This window comes from Pyricularia oryzae, chromosome 4, assembly GCF_000002495.2.
Source record: "Pyricularia oryzae 70-15 chromosome 4, whole genome shotgun sequence".
Classification (NCBI taxonomy): Eukaryota; Fungi; Ascomycota; class Sordariomycetes; order Magnaporthales; family Pyriculariaceae; genus Pyricularia; species Pyricularia oryzae.
Genome location: NC_017851.1, coordinates 3,101,555 through 3,127,614, shown reverse-complemented (window position 1 = coordinate 3,127,614; position 26,060 = coordinate 3,101,555). Strand labels below are relative to the sequence as shown.

Below are 26,060 nucleotides of genomic sequence, written 5' to 3'. Positions count from 1 at the left end.
TGCATTAGGGGTGTGATGTGATGACCAAAAAGCCCGCTCGGAGCAACAGCTTATAAAAAAAAAAAAAAAAAAAAAAAAAAAGGTTGCTTGACGGGAATGACACAATCTTTTTTTTATAGTTGCTCCAAAGAAACTTGGCGGCATTTAGCAGATCAAAAAGAGATCAAACAATGCCCGACTTGGAAGATTACAATGCGGTTACAACAAAACCCTGGCAATATTACCATGCAGTGTATGGTCGCTTAAACACAAAGTCCCAAGGTTGTTGATCTTTGGCTGGTTGAGAAAGTGGGGTGATTTACTGAAACGGAGAGGGCTATTTATTGCTCGGTCTTAATTTAAAACGTACGGGAACACGATCGCGCAATCGTGCCGGTACATCATATCTTGGCATTCTTCTGCTGCTAGATTTTCGGGCTAGGATACGTACGGCTGAGTTTTTTTTTTTTTTTTTTTTTTTTTTTTTTTTCTCTCGAAAGGAACAAAGGAGACAAAAAAAAATAGAGGATTGGACGAGACGCGCAGTTGAAAGGGAAAGCAAAGCTTGCGACTGTGAAAGCAAAATTCATCACAGCTCGCTTCTACCTTCCTGCATCAATCCTAGCTTGCACACATCACAAACAAGGGCGGCATCCTCCGCTTCAAGTTGCATCAATCAATTCCTACATGGTAATTAATCAACACCTATCCATCCCAGACTGTGGATTACTTGCAAAGGGTGACGGGACCTGACACTGACAGACCTGAGCCGCCCCCACCGTCGAGGTGCGGCACTCCACTTGTAGGCGGCTTGATGCAACTACAACTACACCTAATCCAGCTCAAAGAACATTAAACCCGCTTTGCCCAAGCTTGCCCAAAATTCAATTCAACCTCCATTCCCTAAACATTTAAATCCATTTATTTATTTTAATTGCCTTGCTGCAGACTGCCGTTTCTCGCAGGCTCTTTGACCGTTGGAGGGTCCCGCATGTCTCATCTCTGGTCCTTCCAATTAACAGCCCAACCCATCCATCTACTCCTCCGCATCCATGCCAACGGATCTTAATCCGGGCGAGCGGAAAGGGAGACGAGTCCAGTCCAGGACCAAAAAGATGCGGCAGCAAACAAAACAACCCGCGCACACCACCCACAGACTTGCTCTTTTGTCGTGAGCACGCTGAATCTCGGCAAAGGAGGCCGGCCGCTTGTCTTTTTTTTTCTTTGCTTTTTTTGCTTGGCTACTTTTGCTACACCCTATAATTTTAATGCCTTGCGCCAATTCGTTATTCCCGGTCATCAGCATACTGGGAATTACACAACAATGGCGTCCAAACCATGGATAGTCGAGATTTGCTCGAGGGATGTTTCCAGCCTTGAGCCCAAGGGCACCACAGTCAAAAACAACAACACCAAAATGCCGCCAGTGGTGGTCTCCCAGCAGCCTCCAAAGCAACCAAAGACGACCAGCTCATTCTCGCGCCTGTCCGAGACGTACGAGACCACCTTTCCAGCAATGCGCCTGTTCGCCGCCGACGCCATCTCCCTGGCGCCGCCCATCACGTCTTCTTCCGTCGTGCACGACAACGGCTGCGGCCCGGGCATAGTGACGGCCGAGGTCCTGGCCCGCTGCTGCGGCGGTCACGACAAGCATCCCAAACGCCAGCACCACTTCTCCTTCCTCCCCGCGCAGGCTCCCCCGCGGATAGAGGCCACCGACATATCACCCGCCATGACGAGCGCGGCCGCCCGGCGCGGCCCGTCGGTCCGCGCCCAGGTCATGGACAGCAGGCACCTGGCGGGCCTCGACGACGGCGTCTTCTCGCATTCCTTCTCGGGCTTCGTGGTCCTGGGCATGTCGACCGCCGACGGCGCCCGCGTCGTCTCCGAGATGCGCCGCACCCTCCGGCCCGGCGGCACGGGCGTGCTGACGGCGTGGGCAGAGCTGGGCTACGTGGATCTCTTTGCGAGCGTGGCGCGGGCGGCCAAGCCCGACGCCGAGGTGGACACGTCGCGCGCCGTCGTGAGCGAGCGCGGGCTGCGGGGGATGCTGGAGCTGGGCGGGTTCTCGTCGACGCGGTCGTCGCCGTTCGGCATCAAGATGGGCGGCAGCATTGGCAAGTCCCGCCTGGCGCGGGTGAGGAGCAGGGCCAAGCTCGCCGACGACGGCCCCAGCGCCGTGGTGGAGCTCAGGAGCATCACGCGCTCCTTCCCCTGGGCGCTCTGGACCACTCCGGCATACGACCAGATCCGCCGGAGCATGTGCGAAGGTTACACGGGAGCCGGCTGGAGCAGGCAGGACAGGGACCGCCTCGACGCCCTGCTGGCCGACCGCATCAGGCGCCTTGCCGAGCACGGAGAAGTATATCACATGACCTCCTGGGTTGCCGTGCTCAGGAAATGATGACCCCATCGCAGTGGTCTGCTTGGGTCGGGACTGGCATTTCTGGCGAATATCCCCCCTGCAGCAGCGCCCTGCCCATCAAAGGGACCTTGTCCGGAAAGTTTGCTCCCAATGGTCATGCAGGCTTGGATCGTCCGGTCTAGCGTCTGATCATTCAACCGGGGCAAACTCTAATTTAAGGCGAATGCAGTTCTTTCAATCCGAGAAAGAAGAACGCTCCCGCGCATTCAAACGTCTCGACGCATGCGAGTTCGCCATACCATCTGAGCAAAAAAAAACCCCCCAAAAAGTGTCCGACCAAGCCACGTTTTCGTATGCAATTACGCATGCAAGCACGCAGCTGGGTCCCCCCCCCCCCCCCCCAATCGTCGACAGTATCGACGAACAGACAGGAGCAAACATTCCCGACGCATCTCCGGGAATTCGCGTCAAAGAAAGGGCTCGCCAAGCCGCTTGGAACTAGTCGATGAGATAGAGTTTCGAAAAGGCCAGAAAACGCAGGCCACCCACGCAAAGCCACGGTATTATTCCCTCCTTTTTTTTAGGACGACATTTTCTTCTTCCGGGGGGAGAGAGAGAGCAACACGTGGCGGTTGAGCCGTGCGCCCCCTATAATGGAACCAAACCGGTGCTATGAAGGGCGCCGTCCGGGTTCTACTACTACTATAGGTAAAAAAAGAATAGAGGGTCAAGTACCCACTATGTCGAAGAAACGGCAGGTACCCGGGCTTGCCTTGCCTGGTTGGGGTTCGTGGTAGAAACCTGGCCCGGTTTGTGTCGTCTGATCTGCACCCCCCAGTCTGATACTTTTGTCAAGGTTCTCTGTGGGCAGATTTTGGGGCACGCAGGCCTTTTTTGAGAAATGACGACGGTTATTTGGAAGGAAGCCCACACGGCGTTCTTTTCAGGGATTATACTTGGTTCTGTACCACAGAATTGGACAGAGTCAGGAATTGCACCCGCTTGGGCGCTCGACGCTCAAATCGTACGGGTTAGCATAATGAAATGAATAATAAATGAGTACAAACGCTAAAATCTCAATCAATAAATATATCCGCTGTTAAATGCCTGTTGCATGCCTGAAAAAAATGCCTGAAAAAAATGCCTGAAAAATGACACTAGGTCTACGTCTAGTCTAGAATCTAATCTCAACTCGCCTCGATCCGCCTGCACCAATCCCTCCCGTTCCTGACCTGATAATCACAGAGCGACACCTCCAAGACCATGCCGATCAGGCTCGCCAGGCATATGCCGCCGCTGTCGCTGACCGAAGTGGCGCCGAGGCTGAACTCGCGGTCCGCGGCGGGCACGTTCTCCATGATCTCGGCAAACGTGTTGACGTAGACCGCGCCGCCCAGCAGGCCCTCCCAAAAGACGACGGCAAACACCAGGTAGACGGACGGGATGAAGTCGAGCACGGCGTGCAGGGTCAGCAGCACCAGGTTGGCCACCTGCAGGAGCGACGGCAGGTAGAGGTTGTGGACGCGGTAAAAGGGCGTCGAGGAGCGCGACACGAAGACGCCCAGCTGGTACAGGAAGCCGTAAAAGGGGTAAAAGGACCGGAACTCGGTAAAGGGCGACTGCTCCAGCGGGAAGAGCAGCGTGGGCGACACACCCTGGTTGATGGTGTACTCGGCCACGTAGACGAGCAGCAGCGGCAGCATGTAGGGTATGAACAGACTCTTGGCCCTGTGGAGATTTCGAGCGAGCGTAGGCTTCGCCGCTGCGCCCCGGGCCGCCGCCGCACCGTGACCTCCACCCTCGGCGTCGACCGCATGCAGCGCCGTCGAAGCAACGCCCGGCGGGCCCGGAGCCAGCAAGCTCGCCGAGGCATCCCCCGCAGACATACCCTCCACATCCTCATCCTCGAGATCCCGGTCCGGCAGCGCACTGTAGGCCTTGACGCCCGCCGCCTGGCCTTCCTTGAGCGGCGCGCGCGGCAATATCACAAAGAAGCTGACGACCATGACGCCCGGCAGCAGCGCCGACGCCAGCAGGCTCGTCTTGACCGTGAGCCCGAACCACTGCGTCATGGCCACGTACAGGCCCGCGCCGGCCAGACCCGCGCCGCCGGTGCCGCTGCCCCACGCGGCCAGGCTCATGGGGCCGTAGTAGTGCGTCAGCCCGAGGAACGAGAGCTCGCCGCCGCCGCTGCTGAGGCTGGCCAGCACCACGCCGACCAGCCGCGCCGCCACGCCCCTCTCCGCCGGCGTCAGCGCCACCAGCAGCATCCCCGACGACGACAGCGCGACGAAGATGAGGATCCGCGCGTAGTATGGTATCCGGTGGATGAAGTAGGGCGCGACCAGTTTGGTCAGGAAGGAGGGGAGGACGTCGGCGAGGAGCACGACGCCCTTGGGCACGTTGGTGCCGACGAGGTCTTGGGCGGCCGAGAGGATGATGACGTAGAGGACATTGTTGATCAGGCCTGTTTTTATCACAAGTTTGCAAGGTCAGTCGGAACGGAAGGATTCTTCATAAAAAGGTATAACAGATTTCGCAGGCAGCGGGGTCGCATCTAACCAAACAGCCAAAAGGCAATCAAAACCGAAGAATCGACGCCCCGGAATACCGACACAAGCCGGGACCGGTAGACGGCCCAGCTGGCCGATGTCGAGCCGGGCATTGGGAGCAGACCCGACGAGTGGGGCGACCTGTTCATTCTCCTTGTTCTGTCCGGAGGAGGTGCAGTCTCTCTGTCTTCCCGCCAGAGACGAGTTTATGCCAAAGTTTCGTTACATTCGTAGGAAATCGGGATTTCGAGGGTTGGAAAGTTGAAATGTGGCGGAGAGGCGGGCGAGAGATGAAACAATGCAAGCCTTGGACGTTCGTCATGCAGAGTACCGCGGGTGTGGTCAGCTGGGGCCCACTCCGCCTAGAGCGCCCGCCTGACCCTTGCCAGCAATGCCTCGACTACGCGCTGCAGCTGTGTGAGCCGCTAATATGTATACTAGAAATAGAACTAGGGCGTAGGAACGAATAGACCGCCCAAAATTCGTTTTTTGAGTCAAGTTGACCGATTCACTGATTACAATCGATTTACTTATTCTGTGGTTTTTAATCATTACGCTGCAAACTCTATATCACTGATTCGTCAGCATACCTTGATTAATTGGGATCAGAGAGAAATATCACTAGATTAGTTCTAGAACTAGACCTAGTTCTAGTACCGTGAATACTACTCTGCGTCTTAATCGGACGACAGGATAAAGGTATGAGCAACCCATGCAACTAACATGCCCATCACAAAAGCTCCTCATAGAGCCTCAAAAACAAAGACAACGCAACTCAAAAATAAATAACAAATCAACGATGTTTGTATTCTACGCAATAAAGTCGATGCAGTGTTGATAAAAACAACTCCCTGACGCATCCTGTGGTCTGCATCTACAAGCCACTCATTATTAAGCAGGTTTCCGTGTAGACAGCTTCCCGTTCATACAACAACCAGGAAACCAAAATCACACGTTGTACATCCTTGCCAGAAACAGCAGCGTCATGCATTTCAAACGTCCATACGCTTCTCTGCGTTGGCGTCAGGGGCCACCACAACATCCGAGGCTGTCTCGTCGGTTCCCTTCAGGTCAACGTCGACGTCAACCGTGTCCTTGATCTTGAGCCAAATGATCGGAGCTGCAAAGATGAGGCAGGCGGCAAGAATACCCCACTGTGACGGATAATTATCAGTGACTGAATTGACAAGGAGCTGGAGCAGGTGTCGAGAAGCATGAGAGAACTTACAGTGGCACCGAAAATCGTGTTAAACTCAACACCCAAGCTGTCGAGGCGCCAAAAGACGGCAGCACCGGCAGACTGGATGCCCTTGTAGAAGCCGGCGAGGTTCGCAGCCTTGCGTCCAGAGTTGGACAGGGCGCCCATGTACCAGTAGATGGACGTCTGCCAGATGGCGTCGAAGAAGCCGTAGGCCATGAACAAGAACATGGGGCCGATGTAAGCCTCACCACCGTCGGTCCAGTCAATCTTGCGGTGAGCCTCGCTCGAGACGACAGCGCGCGAGGGCTGCTTGGACTGGAACGCCCAGCCACCACCCCAAATGATAAAGGTCAGGGCGGTGAGGGCACCAAGCGAGACGCGGGCGCGGATAGACCGGCGCACGCCCGGGAAGTCGAGCGCGTAACCAAAGATGATGGCACCAATGATTTGCGCGATCCAGTACAGCAAGCTGTTGAGCGAACGCGTGCGAACGTTGAACATGGCGCCGTTCATGTTGTTGAGCTGGTACGTGTAGAAGATGTTGGAGGCGAAGAACATGGGGAAGAGGGCGACGATCCACGGCTCTTCGATCAGGACGGACCAGAGACCCTTGAATTCCGAGAGCCAAGACGGGTTCTTCATTCCAATAACCTTGGTACCATCGTCACGAATCACCGACCCCGAGTTGCACAGAAACAGGGCAAGAAGGGCGCCAACCAACATCAGCACAATGAAGCCGACATAGGTACCATCCGTGACGCCGCCCGTGTAGTTGTTGATGTTTTGTCCCAGGGGGATGAATGAACCAACAACGGCTCCCAGGTTGAAAATGATCCAGAACCAACTGATATAACGGCCCTTGTGCGACTCGGGAGGATAAGACATCATGATGGCACCCTGACCACACCACAGCAGGCCAGCGCACACACCCAGGAGTGCACCCGCAAAGATGACGAAGCCGATGTTCTTGGTATGGACATAGCACAAAAAGCTAGCCGAGTAGACGCAGTAGCCCAGGCCACCGATGGCCATGGTGAGTTTGATTCCCAGACGGTTGGCAAAGGTTCCAGAGAAGAATCCGACGACGGCAAAAGTCGAGTAGAGCGCAGTGTTTGCCTGGGCCTGCGCAGTATCGTTTTCCAGACCACCGGCGCCTAGACCGCTAAGGGCGTTGAACATACCCGGGCACAGGAAGCACACCATGGACACGACGAGCAATTGAACCTTGGGCGACGCGTACCAGACTTCGCTGCCGGCAATGCGGAACTTCTTGTACATCCATCCCGACGGCAGGTCAAAGTTGCCTGGTCCGGGGGCTTCAACCTCCGGAGCGGTGTTGACTCCGCTGTCAAGTCCGGTGACGGTAGTGTCCTTGGCCTCGGCGGCCGCGCCGGGTGCCATTTCCTTGTCGGACATGGTTTTACGGGTCCTTCCTTTCTGGACGGGGTCCTTTGCAGCTGTTTGGCGCAAGTAGCCGTGAAGCGTTTCTCTGTTGGTGTGTTGGCTTGCACTTCCGAAAGACTGGACGATGCCCAGTGGGGTGGGTTGGCGAAGAAGAAGAATAGAAACCGAGGAGCGCACGCGAGCAGCGTGTCACGTCCCTAGCTCAATATATCAAATCCCACTACAACGGGTCAAAGTCAGCAAAACCCTGGTTCGAACAAATGGATGCAAGATATGGGGCCCCATTCGCTTCCATTAAATTGGATGCAGGCATTCAAGCTCCAGCGGTGCAACGTAAGGGGTCTGAATGTGGCCCTCAAAGCTCCACTATGCGCAGTGCTAAAAGAGCCTAGAAGGGGCCAGTGCCATCAAGTTTGTGGTAGGGTGACATGAAGTGCTCATGTGTTACATGCATGCAGAGCTGACGGGCAGTATATGAGAACGGTAGCACTGGCGTGATGTGCTAGGTATGCAAATAGGCGATGGAAGCAAGTTTGTTACTGATTGCTCGCTCTTACGCGAGGTAACGGACCGGAGATAGAGATCGATCGAGGTCAAGAACCTGGACCCACCGAGGGATGCGAGTTCAAGATGATAACGAACAATGCGGATGTAACGAGACAGGGTTGCTGGAGATACCACAAAGGAAATGAAGAGAAAAAAAAAACCTCGTCGAGGCTTATCGTCAAACGCGAAAGGTAAAGAGAACGGGATGCATTACCTGTTCGTCTCGTCGTTGGTCAATGTTATCAAGGTTCCTGAGAGTAGGTACCGATCCGAATCTGTCAGGGTCAGCCTGATGGCAAAGTGAAGGTGAAGAAGGGGAACAACGGTTGAGCGTTTTCAAAAGATGGGAGAAACAAACCTTGTATGTAATGTACAAAAAGTACGAGCTGCGAGGCGAATGCACCACGCAACCCCAAGCCGACCCTAGGTACGTGGTCAAGAGGTGTCAGACAAACCGAATCTCTACAGTAGGTGATATCAGACGACACAGCTGATAACTCCACAAGTCAATCCGATCGCAGGAATCCGAGGGTGGATTAGATGTGGCATGACCCAGTTACAAAGCCAGGAACCAGCCAGTGAACGGGAACTCGTTATCAACGGGAAACCAAACAAATAACCAAAAAAAAAAAAAAAATTCTTCTTCGGGGCGATGGCCAGGTCAAGGTGACAAGGACTTGTTCGGCCAATTGCCGAACGGGAAACCAGTAGAACGGGCCGAAATGAGGCACCCCCCGTCGCTCCTTCCTACGGAGGCTTGAGAGGCCAAGGTTGCACTTGCGGGGTGCAGTGACCAATCGTGTGAGACATTGGCGGCCACCCAGTGAGACTGTCTTGAGGAGCCTTCTCTTCCCCGCACTGAGGGATGGAGCTTGGCCCCGAAAGAAGAAACCCCATTTTCGCATCGCATTGAATTGAACTGAACTACTGGAAAGTAGCATGGCCCACCCAATCGCTCGCCCGAGCTACTTGCTTGCTTGCTTGCTTGCAGGCCTCACCTTCCCATACGCCTACTGTACCTAGGGGATGGGTACAGGTACAGGAGCAGTAGCTTAATCTTGCATGTAACGTTTCTCGTATCTAACCTCCATCCAACTAAGGTTTCTAGGCACACGACCTCAACTTTGAGGGGAACCACAGAAATTCGCGAATCCTTCAATTGCTAAGAAACACGATGGCCAATATTCGTATTTGCCACGCAACTACAGGAGGGATGGTTGCTAACGATGATCATCCTGCCCTTTTAGACTATCTATTTCTAGGCTGCAGGTTGAGTTCGTTATAGTCAATCGCCCCCTTCCCTTTGGTTTCAACAGCACTTGTAACCATGAATTCGGTCTAGACCTGAACCTATTCCCGACGACCCGCGCCTGCGACCGGTACGCGACCCGACTAATGCTAATTAATGTGAGAAGGGACTTTTTTTTGTTCTTACCGTGTCCTCCCGCTGTTGCATTACACCAACACCAGCCGTTGAATGCCTTGGGTATCCCAACAATCTCAGGGTCTTGCGTCCGTGCCAATTAATCCGCCAGATTTCCAGCATCGCCTTGGCGGCGTGATACAGATGCAAGTAGGTACCTATGTAATGTACCCTGCAGGAGCTCACCACGAGGTGTGTGGTGCGGCTGAAACAGCTGCTATTTTTCCCCGTAGGGCTCTGTACTCAAATGTCGGTACCGGCAGACAAGGTCTGTCGGTTCGTTCTCAATCCCAACAGGCATGGTTGCATGTGGAGGTCAACAGGCCGTTGGCCAAGGAGCATGACCTGGTTCAAGCCTCAGCCTTAAAATGGAAAGGGAAGCCCATGGTCATTATGCATCGCTGTTGACGTGGAGATGCTCTTGGCACTGCTTCCGTGGAAAGAGAAATATTTCCTCCCGGCTTGACTGATCCGGGAGCATTTGTTCTTTTGCATGGCTGTTGTTCTGGCAGCATCTTTCCCTCGGGCCACTAGCGGCGCCACATTTTCTTAGTCGACTCTATTTTCTCAAACGAGTTGCCCGTCTTTAATATCTCAAGTTCTCAGGGTCATGGCCCGACTAAGCTAGGTAGACACCACGCTAAATCGGCACGTGTTGTGTCTTTAAACGCCGACCGCTACTTTAAAGTGAGATTACCTGACGAGTTGTATCAATCAATTTTTCTAGCGCAGATTCTCTGAATCAGTAGAGTGAGTACATCCTTTGTAGATGAGTAGGTCTTCCCGCTTCTCTGTTTTGGCACACACACGCGCAAGACATCGACTTTGAAGCAACTTCCAATCGGGGACGCCGTAGCTAAAGCACTGCTGGCCTTCAAGATCCAATCAATCAAGCTTGAAGCGAGAGCCGGGTCTGCATTAGTCACCTGCAGCATGCTGCTCGTCATCCGTAACCCTGGTATTGATTTGCTTCTGGTTAAATGATCATCATGCTTAAACTTAAAAGATGTGGATTTGTCAATAATTCAAGCTGTCTTGTAGGTACTCATAAAAACTGCCCAGACTCGTTTCTCGTGCACAAGCTAGGATTTGGAAGAAATGCATACTTGGTATATAATTTTTGACAGCAATTCGCAAAGTGCCAAGGATGTTATATGGTAGATAGATGGGATGACAGCCCATCTTATTTCATCCACTTGGTTGGACAGACAAATTAAAATAGTTGCCTGTCAGTAACGACAGGCTCATCAGATCTGTTTCCTCTCGTTTGTTAAGATTCCCGCTGAGGTATTATTATCACACGCGAAGTGATGATATGTATTCAGTCGGACCCATGGAGTCGGGTATTGAGCATACGCATGCCGCCTTCACACAAAGACGCTGCTCGATCAATAAGATACCAAGTCTTTGACTTTGTAGCGTGGTCAAAGTCAATCGATACACTGATTTGAAAAGAAAAGAGACACGACCCAAGCGCCGACGACAAGATAAAGGCGTCCACCACAGCATCTAGTCACGTGGGCAGTGATCGTCGCCGCTTGGTGGGTGCCTCGAAGAATGCTGATACTCTTGGTTAGAAAGAGGCAGCTGTGGCCGAGGAATCGGCGAGAATATCAGAAATGACTTTCTTCATCGTCGTCATCAACCCACAAAGCGCGCCAATGTATAGCGTGATGAGTTTGTAGATGCGCGTGGGGTGATGCCACTACATGTCCCAATGGGCTGCACGACTCGAGCAGGGCGGTTCGCAGCGACACGGACAGGTTGGCTGCTATGTCTTTGTTTGCGAGTCCAAAACTTTGAGTCTGATGCATCCGAGAGAGCTGACGGCGACACGAGCGGCGGCTTCATGAATCAAAGCATCCTTTCGAGCGAGGGCTTTCGAGACCGGACCTGTTGACTGCCTCGTTGAGAGCAGCTAGGTAACGAACGGCAGCTACAGAACGCTTTGAAGTAGCAAAAGCTTTTGTTGCGCTGAAATGAAAGGCATCTTCTCGGGACGACTGCTGTGGGAGGGGGAAAGGGGATTGATAGAAATTAGCTGTCCAGGTTTTACAAGGTATTGTATTACAATGAGATTATCATGACGAATCTTGGGCGATTGTCTTCTGAGCATCAGGTGTCCTGTAGGTAGGGTCCACGGCATTTATCACCTCACACCAGGTCGCTGGCATGAAATGTTATTAGCATAATCCACAGGAGCTTCCCCGCACCCAGACTCCTGCCTCTTGGCTGATGTGCTGATTGTTCTTGGCTATTTGGAGATTGCCGGCCTGGAAGGCTTTTCGGTAACGTTGCGTACCCCCTGTTCGGCACCCCCCCTGTTCGGCACCCTGAAAATCTAACAACGAAATGCCTACTTTTATAAACTGATTTAAATATAAAATTATCAACGGACAAAAATACAATCGTTTTCACGCTTCTCCGGTTCATTAACCTCTTCTTCATCAGCTAAAGGTTCCAAATTTTCTATATCATTTTCCTGCAATCCAATAATGTTCTGTTTGTTAACCAAAAGCTCGTTTGGATCCGGAACCACCCTCCTCCTTTTAACCGGCCGTATTGCCTCCAGTTGTGCTTCCAATAAGCTGATTTTTTGCTGGGCGCTAGCCAAAAGGGTATCTTTGGCTTCGAAGCTTTTTTGGACTTTTGCAAATAAAAGACGTGAAGTAGCGTTGGTTTTGTTGGATTGGGAAAGTTTTTGCAGTTGAAGTCGGATATCTCGGGTCGTTTTAGGGGTTTTCCAAATAAGTAAAGACGGGTCGTTAATTTTTTGGGCTGGGCTTTCCGGTGTTTTATCCCTTTGCAAACCGTTGTTTTTATCTTTTATAACGTTGGCGTTGCTATTTTCTAACAAAAAAGGGCTTAAAAGTGGTTTAACCAAGTTTACCGGCCATAACCCCGTTGTACGCCAACCAGATTGAATGGTTTTTGCTATAAATGCTTTTAATCTGGCTTTTCGATAACAAAGTAGGAAATTTCGTTTTCCAATAACTGTTGAACAGCAAAATTGGCTAACAAATCCAAGTTGACGTCGATAAGCTTCTTTTAACGGCCCAAAAACCGATAGATCCAATGGTTGAAGAACGTGTGACGAATGAGGGGGTAAATATAGGAGTTGAATATTATTTTGCAAGCAAAGAAGCATAAATTCGTCCGTTATATGTGATCCATGGCCATCCAAAACTAATAACCGCTTTTCAGGGGTTAAAGGTTGGGTATACGGAATAAACACCTTTTTTAACCATTCGATAGCCGTTTGGTTATTTGTCCACCCGTTTTCGGTTGCATGAAATTGCCAATTATCGAAAGGGCTTAAATCCGTGGGAAACCATTGTTGTTGTACGTTTTTTCCCTTAAATATAACGAGGGGAGGGAGGGCAACGCCCGTAGCCGATATACATTCGATTATAGTCGTCCAACCACGCGTTCCGGGCTCTTTTCGTTGCAACGGCCGGATCCCGTTAAGCCCTAATACTAGGCCATTAGATCCTTTGCCTTCCATTATACCGGTTTCGTCCATATTCCAACGGTTTTCCGGTTTAATAGCGTTAATAACCGGGTTCGTAATATAAAGCCACCAAGTGTCACGGGCAGGCAGGGCGGACAGGTAGGTGCGGGCGATCAGGTAACAGGACAGAGTATATTGGCTATCTAGTCTTCCAGGTACAGGGTAGCAGGTGGTTGTTGACGAAGACGTAGCTCGAGGAGCTACATATCGGAGACTGCAGAAATTTCGCGTAGATATACGCGCGCGAGGCGCTCGGCCCTCGCGCCTTCACGTGACAGGGGTCATGACTAAGCGACAGCCCAGTGGCTGTCCTTCAGGTCTGTGACAGTATTCCCCCCTTCCAGGCCGAGCTCCGTCACGGCCGGGGCCCGGGCTTATGGGGGTATCGACGGTGGAAATTCTTTACCAATTGAGCAGCGTTTTCCAGGTAATCGGCAGGTTCAGTCGTGGGTTCGCTATATCCAGCCCAACGGACGATATATTTCAGCCGGCGGCCTCCTCGGCCGCGGGTTTCCCAAAAGGAGTCGAGGATCTCTTCGACTTCGTATTCTCTCTCACCTTCCACTTCCAAATGGGGTGGCGGTGCAGGTTGTTGGCCCGGCAGGGGCTCAACGTCAGCAGGTTTTAGTCGGTTTATATTGAAAACAGGGTGTACTCTCATAGACGACGGCAGGTCCAAACGGTAGGCGTACGGGCTAATCACTTCAGAAATTCGGAAGGGTCCCAAGTTCTTCCAATCCAGTTTCTTCTGCGGGCGGGCGGTCTGGATGTTCCGTGCGTCTAACCATACATATTGGCCGACGGTAAGCCGGCGGGCCGGGGTACGGTGTCGGTTCGCCTGTTCTTCGTAACGGGTTTGGGCGGCGGTCATTTCGGCGCGGGCTTGTTCCAGAATGGCTTCCATTCGGGCGGCTAGCTTTTCGGCATCCCGCTGGGCGGGCAAAGGCTGGTTCAGGGGTACCGGCTCGAATCCCATGCGGGGATGGAATCCGTAAGTCGCGTAAAACGGGGAGGTTCCGGTGGTCTCGGACTTGTGGGAGTTGGCTGTGAATTCGGCGAGGGGAAGCCAACTTTCCCAATCATCTTGCAGGTAGGCCACATAAGCTCTCAAATATTGTTCCAGGGACGCGTTAAAACGCTCGGTCTGTCCGTCAGTCTCGGGGTGGTGAGCAGTGGATAGCAGGCTGTCGATTTTCAAACGGGTTGTCAGGTGTTTCCAAAACTTCGACACGAATTGGGTGCCTCTATCCGAAACTATCGTCAGGGGCAACCCGTGTAGTTTCCATACGTGGTGTAGGTACAGGTTGGCGGTGTCCTCGGCATTGCAGGTCCCTTTACAAGGGACGAAGTGTCTCATCTTAGTCAGGCGGTCTACGACCACTAGGATGGCGTCGTGGCCGTTGCTTTGCGGCAAATGTGTGATAAAATCCATCGACAGGTGTTGCCATGAGCGTTCAGGAGTGGGCAGGGGTCGCAGGAGGCCCTGGTGGCCTTCGCGGGACGGGTTGATTCGGCGGCAGGTCTGGCATTTCTTTACCCATAATGATACGTAATGTAGCATTCCGGGCCAGTAATATTCTCGGGACAGCAGGTCGTAGGTTTTTGCTTTGCCGGGGTGACCGGCGACGGGGGAGTCGTGGCAGCGGCGCAGGATCTCGGCTTTCAGATTATTCGAATCGGGTACGTACAGTCTATTGCGGTAATACAAATAGCCGGATCGTTCTTCGCATTCGGCCAATTGCAGCTTGGGGTGGCGGTCGGCGCCTGTCCTCAACGCTTCTAGGGCAGATTGCGTTATCGGGTCGGATTCGTATCCGGCGTCTAGTAGCTCTATCAGGTGTCTTGGCAATAGGGGTTTGTTTTGGCGGATTATGGGTTGTAACCGGGTGGGGCGGGCAGGTAAATTGTGTTCTTTCAGTACGACTTGTGTTTGGTGCTTAAGTCGTTCATCCCCCTCCTCAGGCATATCCTCTGACCTCCTGGTTAGTGCGTCGGGCTTCGCTCCTTGTTTCCCGGGTCGGTAGGTGATACGGAAATTAAATCTTGACAGGAATTCGGCCCATCGGGCTTGTCGGCGGTTGAGCATTTTCGTCGTCGTGAAATATTCCAGGTTGCGGTGGTCTGTAATTACTTGGACCGGGGACGACGTCCCTTCGAGTTCCGGGCGCCATTCTTCAAAACAGCGGATAATGGCTAGCAATTCTTTGTCGTAAATCTCGTAATTGCATTCGGTAGCTGTGTGTTTTTTCGAAAAGAACGCGACGGGGCGGAGTATTCCGTCGTCGCCGTATTGTGACAATATTCCCGCAGAAACATAATCGGAAGCGTCGGTCTCCAGGATCACATCCTTTTCCCAATCGAAGTGCGCCAGTACGGGGGCTTCGGTAAACTTTCTCTTCAGCAGTCGGAAGGCGGTTTCGCAGGCGCTATTCCATTCGAATGCGACGTCTTTCTTGGTCAATCTCGTCAAAGGGGCTACGATCTTTGAGAAATCTCGGATAAAGCGCCGGTAAAAGTTGCCAAACCCCAAAAATGCTTGTACGTCAGTAAGCTTTTTGGGTGTTTGCCAGTCCAGGACAGCGGTGATTTTTTCAGGGTCCATTTTTACGCCTTCGACGCCGACCAGCAGGCCCAGGAACTTGGTTTCCGTCACGAAGAATTCGCACTTCGCGGCGTTGGCGTATAGCCCGGCTTTCCTCAGGGCTTCCAGTACGAGTTTCAAATGTTCTTCGTGTTCTGTTCGGGTGCGGCTATAAATCAAAATGTCGTCCAGGTAGGCTGTACAAAATACGTCTAAGTATTCGCGCAGGGAGTCGTTTATATATCTCTGGAACGTCGCGGGGGCTCCCGTTAGCCCGAAAGGCATGACTAGGCTCTCGTATAAGCCGAATCTCGTGCGGAATGCCGTCAGGTATTCTTCCCCCTTTTTAATCCGAATATTGTTAAAAGCGGAAACGATATCGATTTTCGAGAAGAATTTCATGCCGGCCAGGTTGTTCAGGGTCTCTCGGACTAGCGGCAGCGGGTAACGGTCTTTTACGGTAATGTTATTCAGCGCGCGGTAATCCACGCAAAACCTCAACCCTCCTCCCTGCTTCTTCACGAACAAAACGGGCGAGGCGACGGATGACGAACTGGGTCTGATAAACCCTTTTTTCAACTCTGCGGTCAGCCATTCCTTAAGGGCTATCAGCTCTTCGCGGGACATGGCGTACAGGGGGCCGAACGGCGGCGTTTTTCCTTCTATAAGCGGGATATGGTGGTCGGACGGTCGGTGTGGGGGCAGCTTCTCGGCTTCTTGCGGGGAAAATACGTCCGCGAATTCCCGGATTGTTTCGGGCAGGGTCGGCCCGTTCCTATTTTGGGGGTCGGCGGCTAGGACCTCATCAATCTGTTTCAAGGTTACGGCGTACAGTCGGCAGGATCGGCGGCGGGCGTACATGCTCGCGGCTTGCAGGGAGATAGGGGCGATATCCATTTCGCGGAGGGACGGCGGTCGGTCAGCCTGGTACTGGGGGCGGCTTTTTTTTGGTACGGCGTGTAAAGCTTTAACCTTCTCCGGTTTGTCGGGCATATTGCAGTGTCGGCGGCAATAGTCGCTGTCAAACGTAATAACGTGTGACGCGAATCCAATCGTTGGATCGTGCTGCTTTAGCCAAGGCATTCCTAGCACAATGGGGTAGTGGGCTAGCTGTGTGACGAAGAACAGCGCGTTTTTCTGGATGTGGTCCTTGATTCTCAATTGTCCTCGGACATAATGGGTGCACTTCCCACTTTCGGCGGTCCTTCCGTCGAATACTTCGATGTCGAATGGGTTTCGCAGCGGATACATTTGTAGTTGGCGTTCTTCGGCCCATCCTTGGTCGAGGAAGCATTTTCCTTCCGCACCGCAATCGGTGAGGGCATAGGTTGGGAGGTTTTGGCCCCCCACTGTCAGTTCGGCAGGCAGGATTATCAGGTCGGATCGTTGGTTATATTCCTCTTCAACGGGGAACCCGTGAACGGCGGCGGCAGAGATGCGGATCGCCGGCGGTCTATGCGCGGCCTTGGCGGCCTGGGGGCGACTTATCCCAGGCGGGCTCCGTTTTTCGAACTTCGGCTGCTGGAGCGGCTGGCGTCCGAGCCGCGGCGGGGGTTTTTAGGGAGTTTGGTTTGTATCTGGCGCGGGGACCTGGACCTGGACCTGGATCGTTCGATCCCGGCCTGGTGCAGCCGCGTGCGGCGGGTATCCGGTTCCGGGCATTTGGCAACGAAATGTTCTTGGGATCCACAACGGTAACATAGCATGTTTTCCTTGCGGTTGTGGCGGCGTTGGCTGCTCAGGTCCATAGGGTCGTTAAGCGGGAGCTCCGCGTTTGGCTTGGGGGCGGCCCGCGGTATGTCGGGTTGGGTTCGGGGAGCCGCGCGCGCGGGGGGCGCTGCGGCCCGAGGGGTACGTGTCTGTCTATTTTTATACTGCTGGTGCTGGCGGTAGCGGTTATCCAAGCTTTGCAGGTGTCGGGTGAATTCGTGGTATTGGCGAGATGGGGCGGGGTTGTGGAGGAGCATGTCCTGGAGCTCTTCCGATATTCCCTGGAATAAAAGAGGGGGGAGGGCATCCTCCGGCATTTCTCCTTCCAAAGACAGGCGTTGGAACTCCGACAGATACTCGGCGAAATCTACGTTCCGCTGCTTCAGGGCATATAGTTTGTTTTGTGCGTTTTGGACGTGGTCGGGGTCCCCGAATGCCTCCTCTAGGTATTGGAGGAGATCCGTATAATCTCCGAATTGGGGTGTGCCTCCGACCATTTTGGGCAGGATCAGGTTGTACGCTTTACCGGACAGTCGACCGGCTATATAAATCAGGCGTGATTCGGGGTTGGGGAAGCGGTCTTTGTTTGAGGTCATCTTCCCCCGGATTTGGGTGGCGAAGCGGCGGAGGTCGGAGCGGGCGCCCGTAAATTTATCGGGGTCTGGAAGTCGTTCAGAAAGGCGGGCGGAGGCGGGATGTTCGGAAGCAGGCGGCGGAGTTGTTCCCATAGGAGTAACCATAAGGGGTTCAACAGGCGTGTTGGTAGTTGGGGCGGGGGTGGTTATATGTACCGTGGGTAGCGTTACGGTCCGAACTTCCTTCAGTTCGGACCGTGTTTTCTCTAATTCGGCGAAAGCGGCATCCCGGGAGGTTATGGCGGAGGCCTTTTCCATGGCCATGGCCAGAATGTCGGCCTGCGCCTTGTCGCGGACACGGTCCGTTTCGGCGCGGGCGCGTTGGGTCTCGGCTTCCTGCATTTCTAGGCAGGAGTTCAGGCGGACGTTGCTATCGTGCAATAGTTGCAGCTTTTGGTAGGAATCGGAGATGTAAGACACCCATTGTTCAGGGTGTCCTTGTAGGTGTTCGATCAGTTCCTCGGTCGAATCGGTTAAGATCGGGGGTTGCAGTGACGCAGGCATCGCGGGCACCTAATGAAGGAGCTACGTAATGTCACGGGCAGGCAGGGCGGACAGGTAGGTGCGGGCGATCAGGTAACAGGACAGAGTATATTGGCTATCTAGTCTTCCAGGTACAGGGTAGCAGGTGGTTGTTGACGAAGACGTAGCTCGAGGAGCTACATATCGGAGACTGCAGAAATTTCGCGTAGATATACGCGCGCGAGGCGCTCGGCCCTCGCGCCTTCACGTGACAGGGGTCATGACTAAGCGACAGCCCAGTGGCTGTCCTTCAGGTCTGTGACACCAAGATTTAATTACCTCCGTAGTAGCGCCATTAACCCGGGCGTTATCTATTCGACGGGGCCTTTGGGTTTTAAGGATTGGATAACGAGCCAAAAAACGAGTTATCCAACGTTTTCCAAGGCCTTTTGTCTCTCCGGCGGCTTGAAGAATTCGTTCGGCAAAAAAGCGTAATTCTTGATGCGTTGGCGGAAGCCCTAAAGCTGTTTGGGTAAGTACCCAATCAGCCAAATGCTTTTCCTGTTCCGTGGAAAGCCTTTGAAAAGGGCTTTGTGCTTTTTTATAAGGTTGAGAACCTTTAAGTCGACTTTGAAGTGTAGACCTAGGTATTCCCCATTTTCGGGAGGTTTTTGCAATTGGATTGCCATTATTGACGTCGTTAATTGCAGATATAAGCTGTTTTTCAGTATATTGCTTCATTGGAAAATGGAGAATTAAAATCAGAAAAAAGTAAATCCAAAAGTGACAGATTCATCGAGATATTTATAATAGAAGTTGGAGGATAAAAATAAAAGTGTTGTTATTTTTGGGTGCCGAACAGGGGGGGTGCCGAACAGGGGGTACGCAACGTTAATTGCTAATTGAGAGTTGCGGCGCAGATTCAGGATCCAAACAGCATGCCGTTATTGTAAGTAAAAGTCGCATTGATGTATCTGCTTGCGATTACAGGATAAAGAGATGAAGAGAGAAAAAAAAAAGAAAAAAAAGCACTCAAGTTATGCTCGGGCTGAAGGATATGGACGAAAAGGATCGCATCAACCGTGCTTGGGTTTCGTCACCATCCCATCGGGCCAACGGAAAGAGATCCACGTCCAACCGGCTGGTTGAGCTCAAGCTCGGCAGAGTGAAGTGGGCCTAAGAGCCACAAAATTGTTGACCTCCAAAGCGACTAGGGTCTTTTACGCCAAGCGAATGTGCGATGATTTGTTTGGTACATGCATTCCAGTGTCAATTGATTCTGCAGAGTCAGAATGCAGTTTGAATCATCTGCAAGAGGCATACGATGATTCCCAGAGCATTAGTGATGTAGTAAACAAACCACGAGGTGATGCTTGCAGCGATCCTCAAGAAGAAAAAGAATGTTAAAGTGGCTCCTCACAGCACATGGTGTGGCTGACTCTGACGTCGTTTGTCGAAGCTTCTCTTCAACCGGGTGGGTGGGGTAAAGAGCTGCAGTGCAGACAGAGATGGGCCGGTAGACAAGCAGGCACATAGCATCCCCACCCGCTTCAGGTCCAGAGGGCAATCATCCGACCCTCGTTCCCACCCATTACCAGGCTCGCCAATGTTTTGCCAATTGAGTTGCTAAAACATGGTCAGCATATTTAATCCGGGCCGGCGGCTGCGGCCGCCTGGTTGTGGAATCCTCTTTCGATCTCGTTTCTTTTCAGAGTTTAACCCCAACGAAATAATTAGCTACTGCCCCTTTTTCGCGACACGCCCTACCTGAAGGACGAGCGAAACTCAAAAGACGTTCCTTTCCCTTGAGGAATTAATACCTTGGCAGAATACGCAGCCTCGCCCTCATCCCACCCGCTCCTCCGACAAAAGTACGCACGCACACGATGGCGAGCCCCGTGGCGTCGGCGGCCCTCAAGGCCAGGATCCGAAGTCCACCGATGCTCAAGAAGCTCTGCCGTCCCGAGGACATGCTTCATCACTTTCCCAACGGAGCTTACATTGGCTGGTCCGGCTTCACTGGTGTTGGATACCCAAAGTACGTACTGGAGCTTGTGGTGCCTGCCGGCCCTTCAAAACTCGGTGTTGAATTATACCGGAATGTGAAGACTGACTTTTCGGCCGCCCCTGAACAGAAAGACTCCCACTTTCCTAGCCGATCATGTCGAAAAGAACAACCTTCAGGGCAAGATGAAATACTCTCTATTTGTTGGTGCCTCGTCCGGAACCGAGACCGAGGACAGGTGGGCGAGCCTTGACATGATCAACAGGCGAAGCCCTCACCAAGTCGGCAAGAACATCGCCAAGGGAATCAACAGTGGCAAGATCAACTTTTTCGACAAGCACCTCTCCATGTTCCCCGTGGACTTGGTATACGTAAGTGCACCTATGCGGGGGGTATAAAGAGGAAACTCGAGGTGGAGCATTGGGTCTGACGCTTTCACAACCGCACAGGGCTTTTACACAAAGGATAGGCCACACAACAACCTTGATGTCACGGTGGTAGAGGCAACAGAAATTCTCGAGGACGGCAGCATTGTTCCGGGTGCCTCGGTTGGAGCAACTCCGGAGCTTATACAGATGGCCGACAAGGTGCGATATTTTTCTGCTCTCTGCTGATACCTTTTGGAGGTTATTTATACTGATCGAATCTCTCTTCAGATCATCATCGAAGTCAACACAGCTTTGCCGAGCATGGAGGGACTTCACGATATTACCATGACAGACCTGCCCCCGCACCGCAAGCCCTACTTGATCCAGGGCGTGGAGGACCGTATTGGCACTACCTCGATTCCTATCGACCCGTCAAAGGTTATTGGTGTTATCGAGTCGGACTACCAGGATAAGACGGCGCCCAACACGCCGGCCGATGAGGGCTCCGCCATGATTGCCAACCACTTGATCGAGTACTTTGAGCACGAGGTCAAGCACGGCCGCATGCCCAAGAACCTGCTGCCGCTCCAGTCGGGCATTGGAAACATTGCCAACGCCGTCATTGGAGGTCTTGCCAACTCCAAATTCGAGAACTTGAAGGTTTGGACCGAGGTCATCCAGGACACATTTTTGGACCTTTTCGACTCGGGCAGCTTGTCCTACGCCACGGCCACATCGGTGCGCTTTTCGCCCGAGGGATTCGAGCGCTTTTACAACAACTTTGACAGATACAAGGAGAGGATTCTGTTGCGATCGCAGTCGGTGTCCAACGCCCCCGAGATCATCCGCCGTCTGGGCGTCATCGGCATGAACACCCCCGTCGAGGTTGACATCTACGCCCACGCCAACAGCACCTGCGTCATGGGCTCGCGCATGCTGAACGGCCTGGGCGGTTCGGCCGACTTCCTCCGGTCCGCAAAGTACAGCATCATGCACACGCCGTCGACGCGGCCGAGCAAGACTGACCCCCACGGCGTCAGCTGCATCGTCCCCATGTGCACGCACATCGACCAGACGGAGCACGACCTCGACGTCGTCGTCACGGAGAACGGCTTGGCGGACGTCAGGGGTCTGTCCCCACGGGAGAGGGCGCGGGTTATCATTAGGCAATGCGCCCACCCGGTCTACCGCCCGATCCTGGAGGCTTACTTTGAGAAGGCCGAGTTTGAGTGCTTGCGCAAGGGCATGGGCCACGAGCCGCACCTCCTTTTCAACACTTTTGACATGCACAAGGCGCTACAGGAGGAGGGAAGCATGCAGAAGGTCAAGAGCTGGTAGAGAAATTCTCAGATTTTGGTGGGGGATTGACCGGGGGGCTTTTCGCACCTATCAAAGGCAGCGATGCGTGGTGCAAAGTCTTTGAGAGGCTGGTGGTGGATTTTCTGGTGAGCTAAAGCAGATTAAAGCGTTTATATTTCCATCCATGTATGTATGTACCTATGCACCTCCAATATGCAGAAATGTAAAGCGTATGCGACATATTTGACATGCATCCAGAGAAGGTGCAGTATGCAGAAAATTGCAGAAAGCTACTGCATTATGACATACTTTTTTTTTTTTTTTTTTTTTTTTTTTTTTTTTTTGGCTTTGTCTTTCTCCCCTCCTTGGAAGAATTTCATCCACGGACCAAAACATCATCCTTGACCACCATCTGGGTTTTGTCGCTATCATCACACCTTTCAATCAACCAACGAATACCAAATTATAACCAAGGTCTGTACCATCCAAATAAAAGCTGCAACAAGCAATCACCATCGGCCGGCTGTGCGAATGCTGAGTGGCAATCGCAAAGCACACATGCAAAAAAAAAAAAAAAAAAAAAAAAAAAAAAAAAAAACGCTGCCCCCTTACGTGGCTTCTCTCACAGCCTATTCTCCCTCCTGCGCTCAGGAGCACAACGACGGGAGGGACACAAAGACGAGAGCGAGCACGTTCCCAACTTGGACCAAGACTGCGAAGCTGGCTTCAGGGGGAGACAAGATAGCGGCCGTCTCAGAGGACAAGCCGCATGGCGAACTCTCTATCAAGCTCAAGCCAAATTTTTGACACTCAAGCTGTCAAAAGATACCGCGGATCGACTCTTGCGACTCAAGATGAACAATCTTGGCGGTTTAATAATGCGTCACGTACTTCTCGACTGTCCTGGGGCAAGTGCTCTGGAAGCGACTTGCCTCCATGCAACTAGACAAGAGTCAATCTGACGGGTGGGCGACCCGCAACAAACTTTTTGAGAGGTTCGTCATGTTCGGAGCCGAAAATGCTGGTTGCGGGGATGAATACGGGAATAGGATGCCTAGATATCTCCTCGAGGTTTGATGACCTGCCCGGTCTGTCCTAGCGGCGGATAGTCCTTGCTTATTTCTGCGGCGCAGACGACGGGCAGTTGCTTGTTATGGCCAAGCATCAATTTGTTGCCGAGCTGCACAAGGTATGTTTGCTTGGGATGATGACTCCCATTTCTTTGGGCTTTAAAAGATGCAGTCAAGTGCTTATTTAAGTGGCGTTGATATCCTTTTTCTCGCTTTCACACGGCGGCCAATGTCAAAGTGGTAAGGCTATCTGTCTCGTGTTACTTACAAATTAAACCTGCCCCGTCATATTACCAATGGGAACCACCAGGACTTTATGGCTGGCTCTGGTCGGCCTGATCGCCAGCCCTCGGATTTCTGCAAGCGGGATCGCGTCCCTAGAAATCATCCCTCCCACTGGACCCTTCAACGTCGGAGTCAGCAAGCACGTAGTCAACTTTACCAATGCAAACGACCCCTTCGCACCAGGCAACGTGACCACCGAGTACCTTGCCACCGTCTACTACCCAACCCTGGAGAGCCCACCCTGCTCCGCCTCGCCCTATCTACACCCCAAGGCGGCACCGATCTTTGAGGACTACTGGGGCTTCGCACGGGGCAACTTCTCCAACCTGACGTCGTCGTCGCTGCACTGGGGCGCAGCGCCCGCGCCCTCGGACGCCCTCAACCACAGCACGCTCATCTTTGGTCCCGGCGGCCTCGGCCCGTCGGTCGAGTTCAACACGATGCTCCTGTCGGACCTGGCCTCCAGGGGCTACGCAGTCGTCGGCATCGACCACCTGTACGAGCAGCCCTTCGCGTGGTTCCCCAACCCTGACGCCCCCGGCGGCGGCGGGCCCACCAACCCCGGCAGGGACGCGCTGGGCGTCGATCCACACCTCGACGGGATCACGGACCAGATGTACCTCGACCTGCACGCGGCGCGCGAGCGCGAGATGCTGCACGTGGTCGAGCACGGCTGGCCGGGCCTCGTCGCGGCGCTGGGCTGGCCGTTCGCCACGGCGAACCTGGGCCTGTTTGGGCACTCGTTTGGCGGGTCGGTGGCCCTATCGATCGCGGCGCAGACGTCGGCGGCGCGGGTGGCGGCGGCCATCAACATGGACGGCACGGTCTTTGGCGCGGTGCGGGACGCGGGCAGGCCGGCGATGCTGCTGGGCTCCTCGTTTCACATCGGCGGGCCGCAGGGCGACTCGACCTTTGACGAATTCGCCGCGAAGCAGACCGGGTGGTGGCGGTGGCTGCATTTTGAGACGTTTGGGCACCTGGGCTTTGCCGACATGGCCTTTTTCAACGAGGTCGGCCCCAATGGCATCTCGGACTTTTCAAAGGGCACCGTGCGAGGCGCCAGGGCTGTCGAGGTCACTCGGGGCGTCGTGGCTGCGTTCTTCGACCGGTGGGTCAGGGGCGTCGGTGACGACGAGGGCCTTTTTGATAACCCTGAGGGGGTTTATGCCGAGGTCAGCCTCACAAGCGGTGGGAATGGGAGCCTGTCGCGATAGAGTAGCATGCTTCTCTAGACATGATGGCTGCTACGGAGCGAAATCTCCTACTGTGGGATCAGATTCGACAAGATGGTAATATGAAAGACGGCAGAATGTCTGTGATGGTAACCAATAAAGTTTATCGTAATATAGATTTACCAATATGCAGACCAGCCAGGAACCAAACGCATGGAAATGTGGATTGCGAATATCCAAAAAGTTACCGTCTCTCATTGCCATCTGACCAAATGCCGAAGCTCGGGGCTTTCTTTTCCAATTAGGAGAAATGAAAGAGATCCTTGGCTCTGTGACCTTCCCCGATCCGTGTCCAAGTGCCGTCATTTATCCAGATTGTTCGTCTCCCAAAAAAGGTCGACTCTGTGATGCGTGAGGATATAGTGCCCAGAAAAAAACCCGGTAAGCTTTCTACCGAGAACGACAGCTATTCCAAATGATAAAAATATAAAAAAAACAACTATACAAACATGCGTAAAAAGGCTTTGGTGCGGCATGCTTTATGCTCTGTAGGTTATTCGCACCACACGCATCAGATCCCACCAGGTGACACAGACACACGACCAACACGATGCAGTTCGGAAAGATCACCACACAGGCTGCCTTTGCAGTAGCATCTCTCCGTAAGTCCCATTCCCGGAGGAACCTGAATGAGAGCCAGCAGAGGCCCTGACATGGGAATATTGCACAGTGTTCGGCTACGTTGTGGCGCAGTACGAAGAGATGGTCCCCGGCAGCTTCACAGACGAGGAGACGGGCATCGAATTCGCCAGCTGGTCCGTCTTCACCGGAGCCGGCGGCGTCGGGGAGTTCACAATGGGAATGGCCCTCCCGGCCGACGCGCTAGAGACAGACGCGACCGAATACATTGGCTACCTCGTGAGTGGCCCCGCCCCTTCAAGGCAGTCACCTTTTTTTTTCAAGCCAGGGCAGCTAAAACAACACCGACACAAAACAGTCGTGCAGCAAACCCAGCCAGCAAGAAACAGGCTGGTGCGGCTTCGCACACGCGGGCCACATGACGACGGACCTGCTGCTGATGGCATGGCCGCACGAGGGCCAGGTGCTGACGTCGTTCCGCTACACGACGGGCTACCACATGCCGTCGCCGTACGCGGGCGGCAACGCGACGCTGACGCAGATCCGGTCGCGCGTCGGCGACTCGAGCTACGAGGTCGTCTTTCGCTGCCGCGGCTGCTTCGCCTGGCCGGGCGCCGGCGGGGAGGAGGAGTCGGTCCGCACGAGCAGCCCGGACCGCTACGCCATCTTTGGCTACGCCCAGTCGTCCGTCGGTCCGACCAGCCCGGCCTGCCCGGCCAGGTTGACCTTTGGCTTCCACGACAACGGGTTCGCGCAGTGGATTGCCGAGTATGAAACGGCCGTTAGTGAAAAGTACGACCAGTGGGCTGCGCTGGCGACTGAAACCGTCACGGGGTCGTGTTGAAGCGGCGGC

General features: G+C 53.5%; 8 protein-coding genes across 8 annotated transcripts; 6 read left to right on the top strand and 2 right to left on the bottom strand.

Moving 5' to 3' along the window:
- The first annotated feature begins 727 nt into the window (after positions 1-727).
- On the top strand, positions 728-2,747 carry MGG_06603 (uncharacterized protein). The gene has a single exon (XM_003716876.1). The coding sequence runs from the start codon at positions 1,304-1,306 to the stop codon at positions 2,381-2,383; it is 1,080 nt and encodes a 359-aa protein (XP_003716924.1). The 5' UTR covers positions 728-1,303; the 3' UTR covers positions 2,384-2,747.
- Positions 2,748-3,531: 784 nt separating this feature from the next.
- MGG_06604 (uncharacterized protein) lies at positions 3,532-5,045 on the bottom strand (the record flags this gene model as incomplete). Its single annotated transcript, XM_003716875.1, has 2 exons — positions 3,532-4,811; positions 4,907-5,045. The coding sequence occupies 2 exons, from the start codon at positions 5,043-5,045 to the stop codon at positions 3,532-3,534; spliced, it is 1,419 nt and encodes a 472-aa protein (XP_003716923.1).
- A 637-nt stretch (positions 5,046-5,682) lies between these two features.
- MGG_06605 (uncharacterized protein) lies at positions 5,683-8,393 on the bottom strand. Its single transcript, XM_003716874.1, has 3 exons — positions 8,262-8,393; positions 6,125-7,721; positions 5,683-6,050 (listed from the first exon to the last, which is right to left on the bottom strand). Exons 2-3 carry the CDS (start codon positions 7,511-7,513, stop codon positions 5,889-5,891), a joined length of 1,551 nt encoding a protein of 516 aa, XP_003716922.1. The 5' UTR covers positions 7,514-7,721; positions 8,262-8,393; the 3' UTR covers positions 5,683-5,888.
- Positions 8,394-19,307: 10,914 nt separating this feature from the next.
- Positions 19,308-19,549, top strand: MGG_17152 (uncharacterized protein; the record flags this gene model as incomplete). Its single annotated transcript, XM_003716873.1, has 2 exons — positions 19,308-19,318; positions 19,399-19,549. 2 exons carry the CDS (start codon positions 19,308-19,310, stop codon positions 19,547-19,549), a joined length of 162 nt encoding a protein of 53 aa, XP_003716921.1.
- A 706-nt stretch (positions 19,550-20,255) lies between these two features.
- MGG_06609 (acetyl-CoA hydrolase) lies at positions 20,256-22,080 on the top strand (the record flags this gene model as incomplete). The annotated part of the gene is made up of 4 exons (XM_003716872.1): positions 20,256-20,407; positions 20,505-20,745; positions 20,824-20,961; positions 21,031-22,080. 4 exons carry the CDS (start codon positions 20,256-20,258, stop codon positions 22,078-22,080), a joined length of 1,581 nt encoding a protein of 526 aa, XP_003716920.1.
- Positions 22,081-22,225: 145 nt separating this feature from the next.
- Positions 22,226-22,848, top strand: MGG_17151 (uncharacterized protein; the record flags this gene model as incomplete). The annotated part of the gene is made up of 2 exons (XM_003716871.1): positions 22,226-22,231; positions 22,693-22,848. 2 exons carry the CDS (start codon positions 22,226-22,228, stop codon positions 22,846-22,848), a joined length of 162 nt encoding a protein of 53 aa, XP_003716919.1.
- A 375-nt stretch (positions 22,849-23,223) lies between these two features.
- MGG_06610 (lipase) lies at positions 23,224-24,897 on the top strand. Its single transcript, XM_003716870.1, has one exon. The coding sequence runs from the start codon at positions 23,408-23,410 to the stop codon at positions 24,608-24,610; it is 1,203 nt and encodes a 400-aa protein (XP_003716918.1). The 5' UTR covers positions 23,224-23,407; the 3' UTR covers positions 24,611-24,897.
- A 281-nt stretch (positions 24,898-25,178) lies between these two features.
- MGG_06611 (uncharacterized protein) lies at positions 25,179-26,051 on the top strand (the record flags this gene model as incomplete). The annotated part of the gene is made up of 3 exons (XM_003716869.1): positions 25,179-25,230; positions 25,299-25,486; positions 25,566-26,051. 3 exons carry the CDS (start codon positions 25,179-25,181, stop codon positions 26,049-26,051), a joined length of 726 nt encoding a protein of 241 aa, XP_003716917.1.
- Between the last annotated feature and the right edge of the window lie 9 nt (positions 26,052-26,060).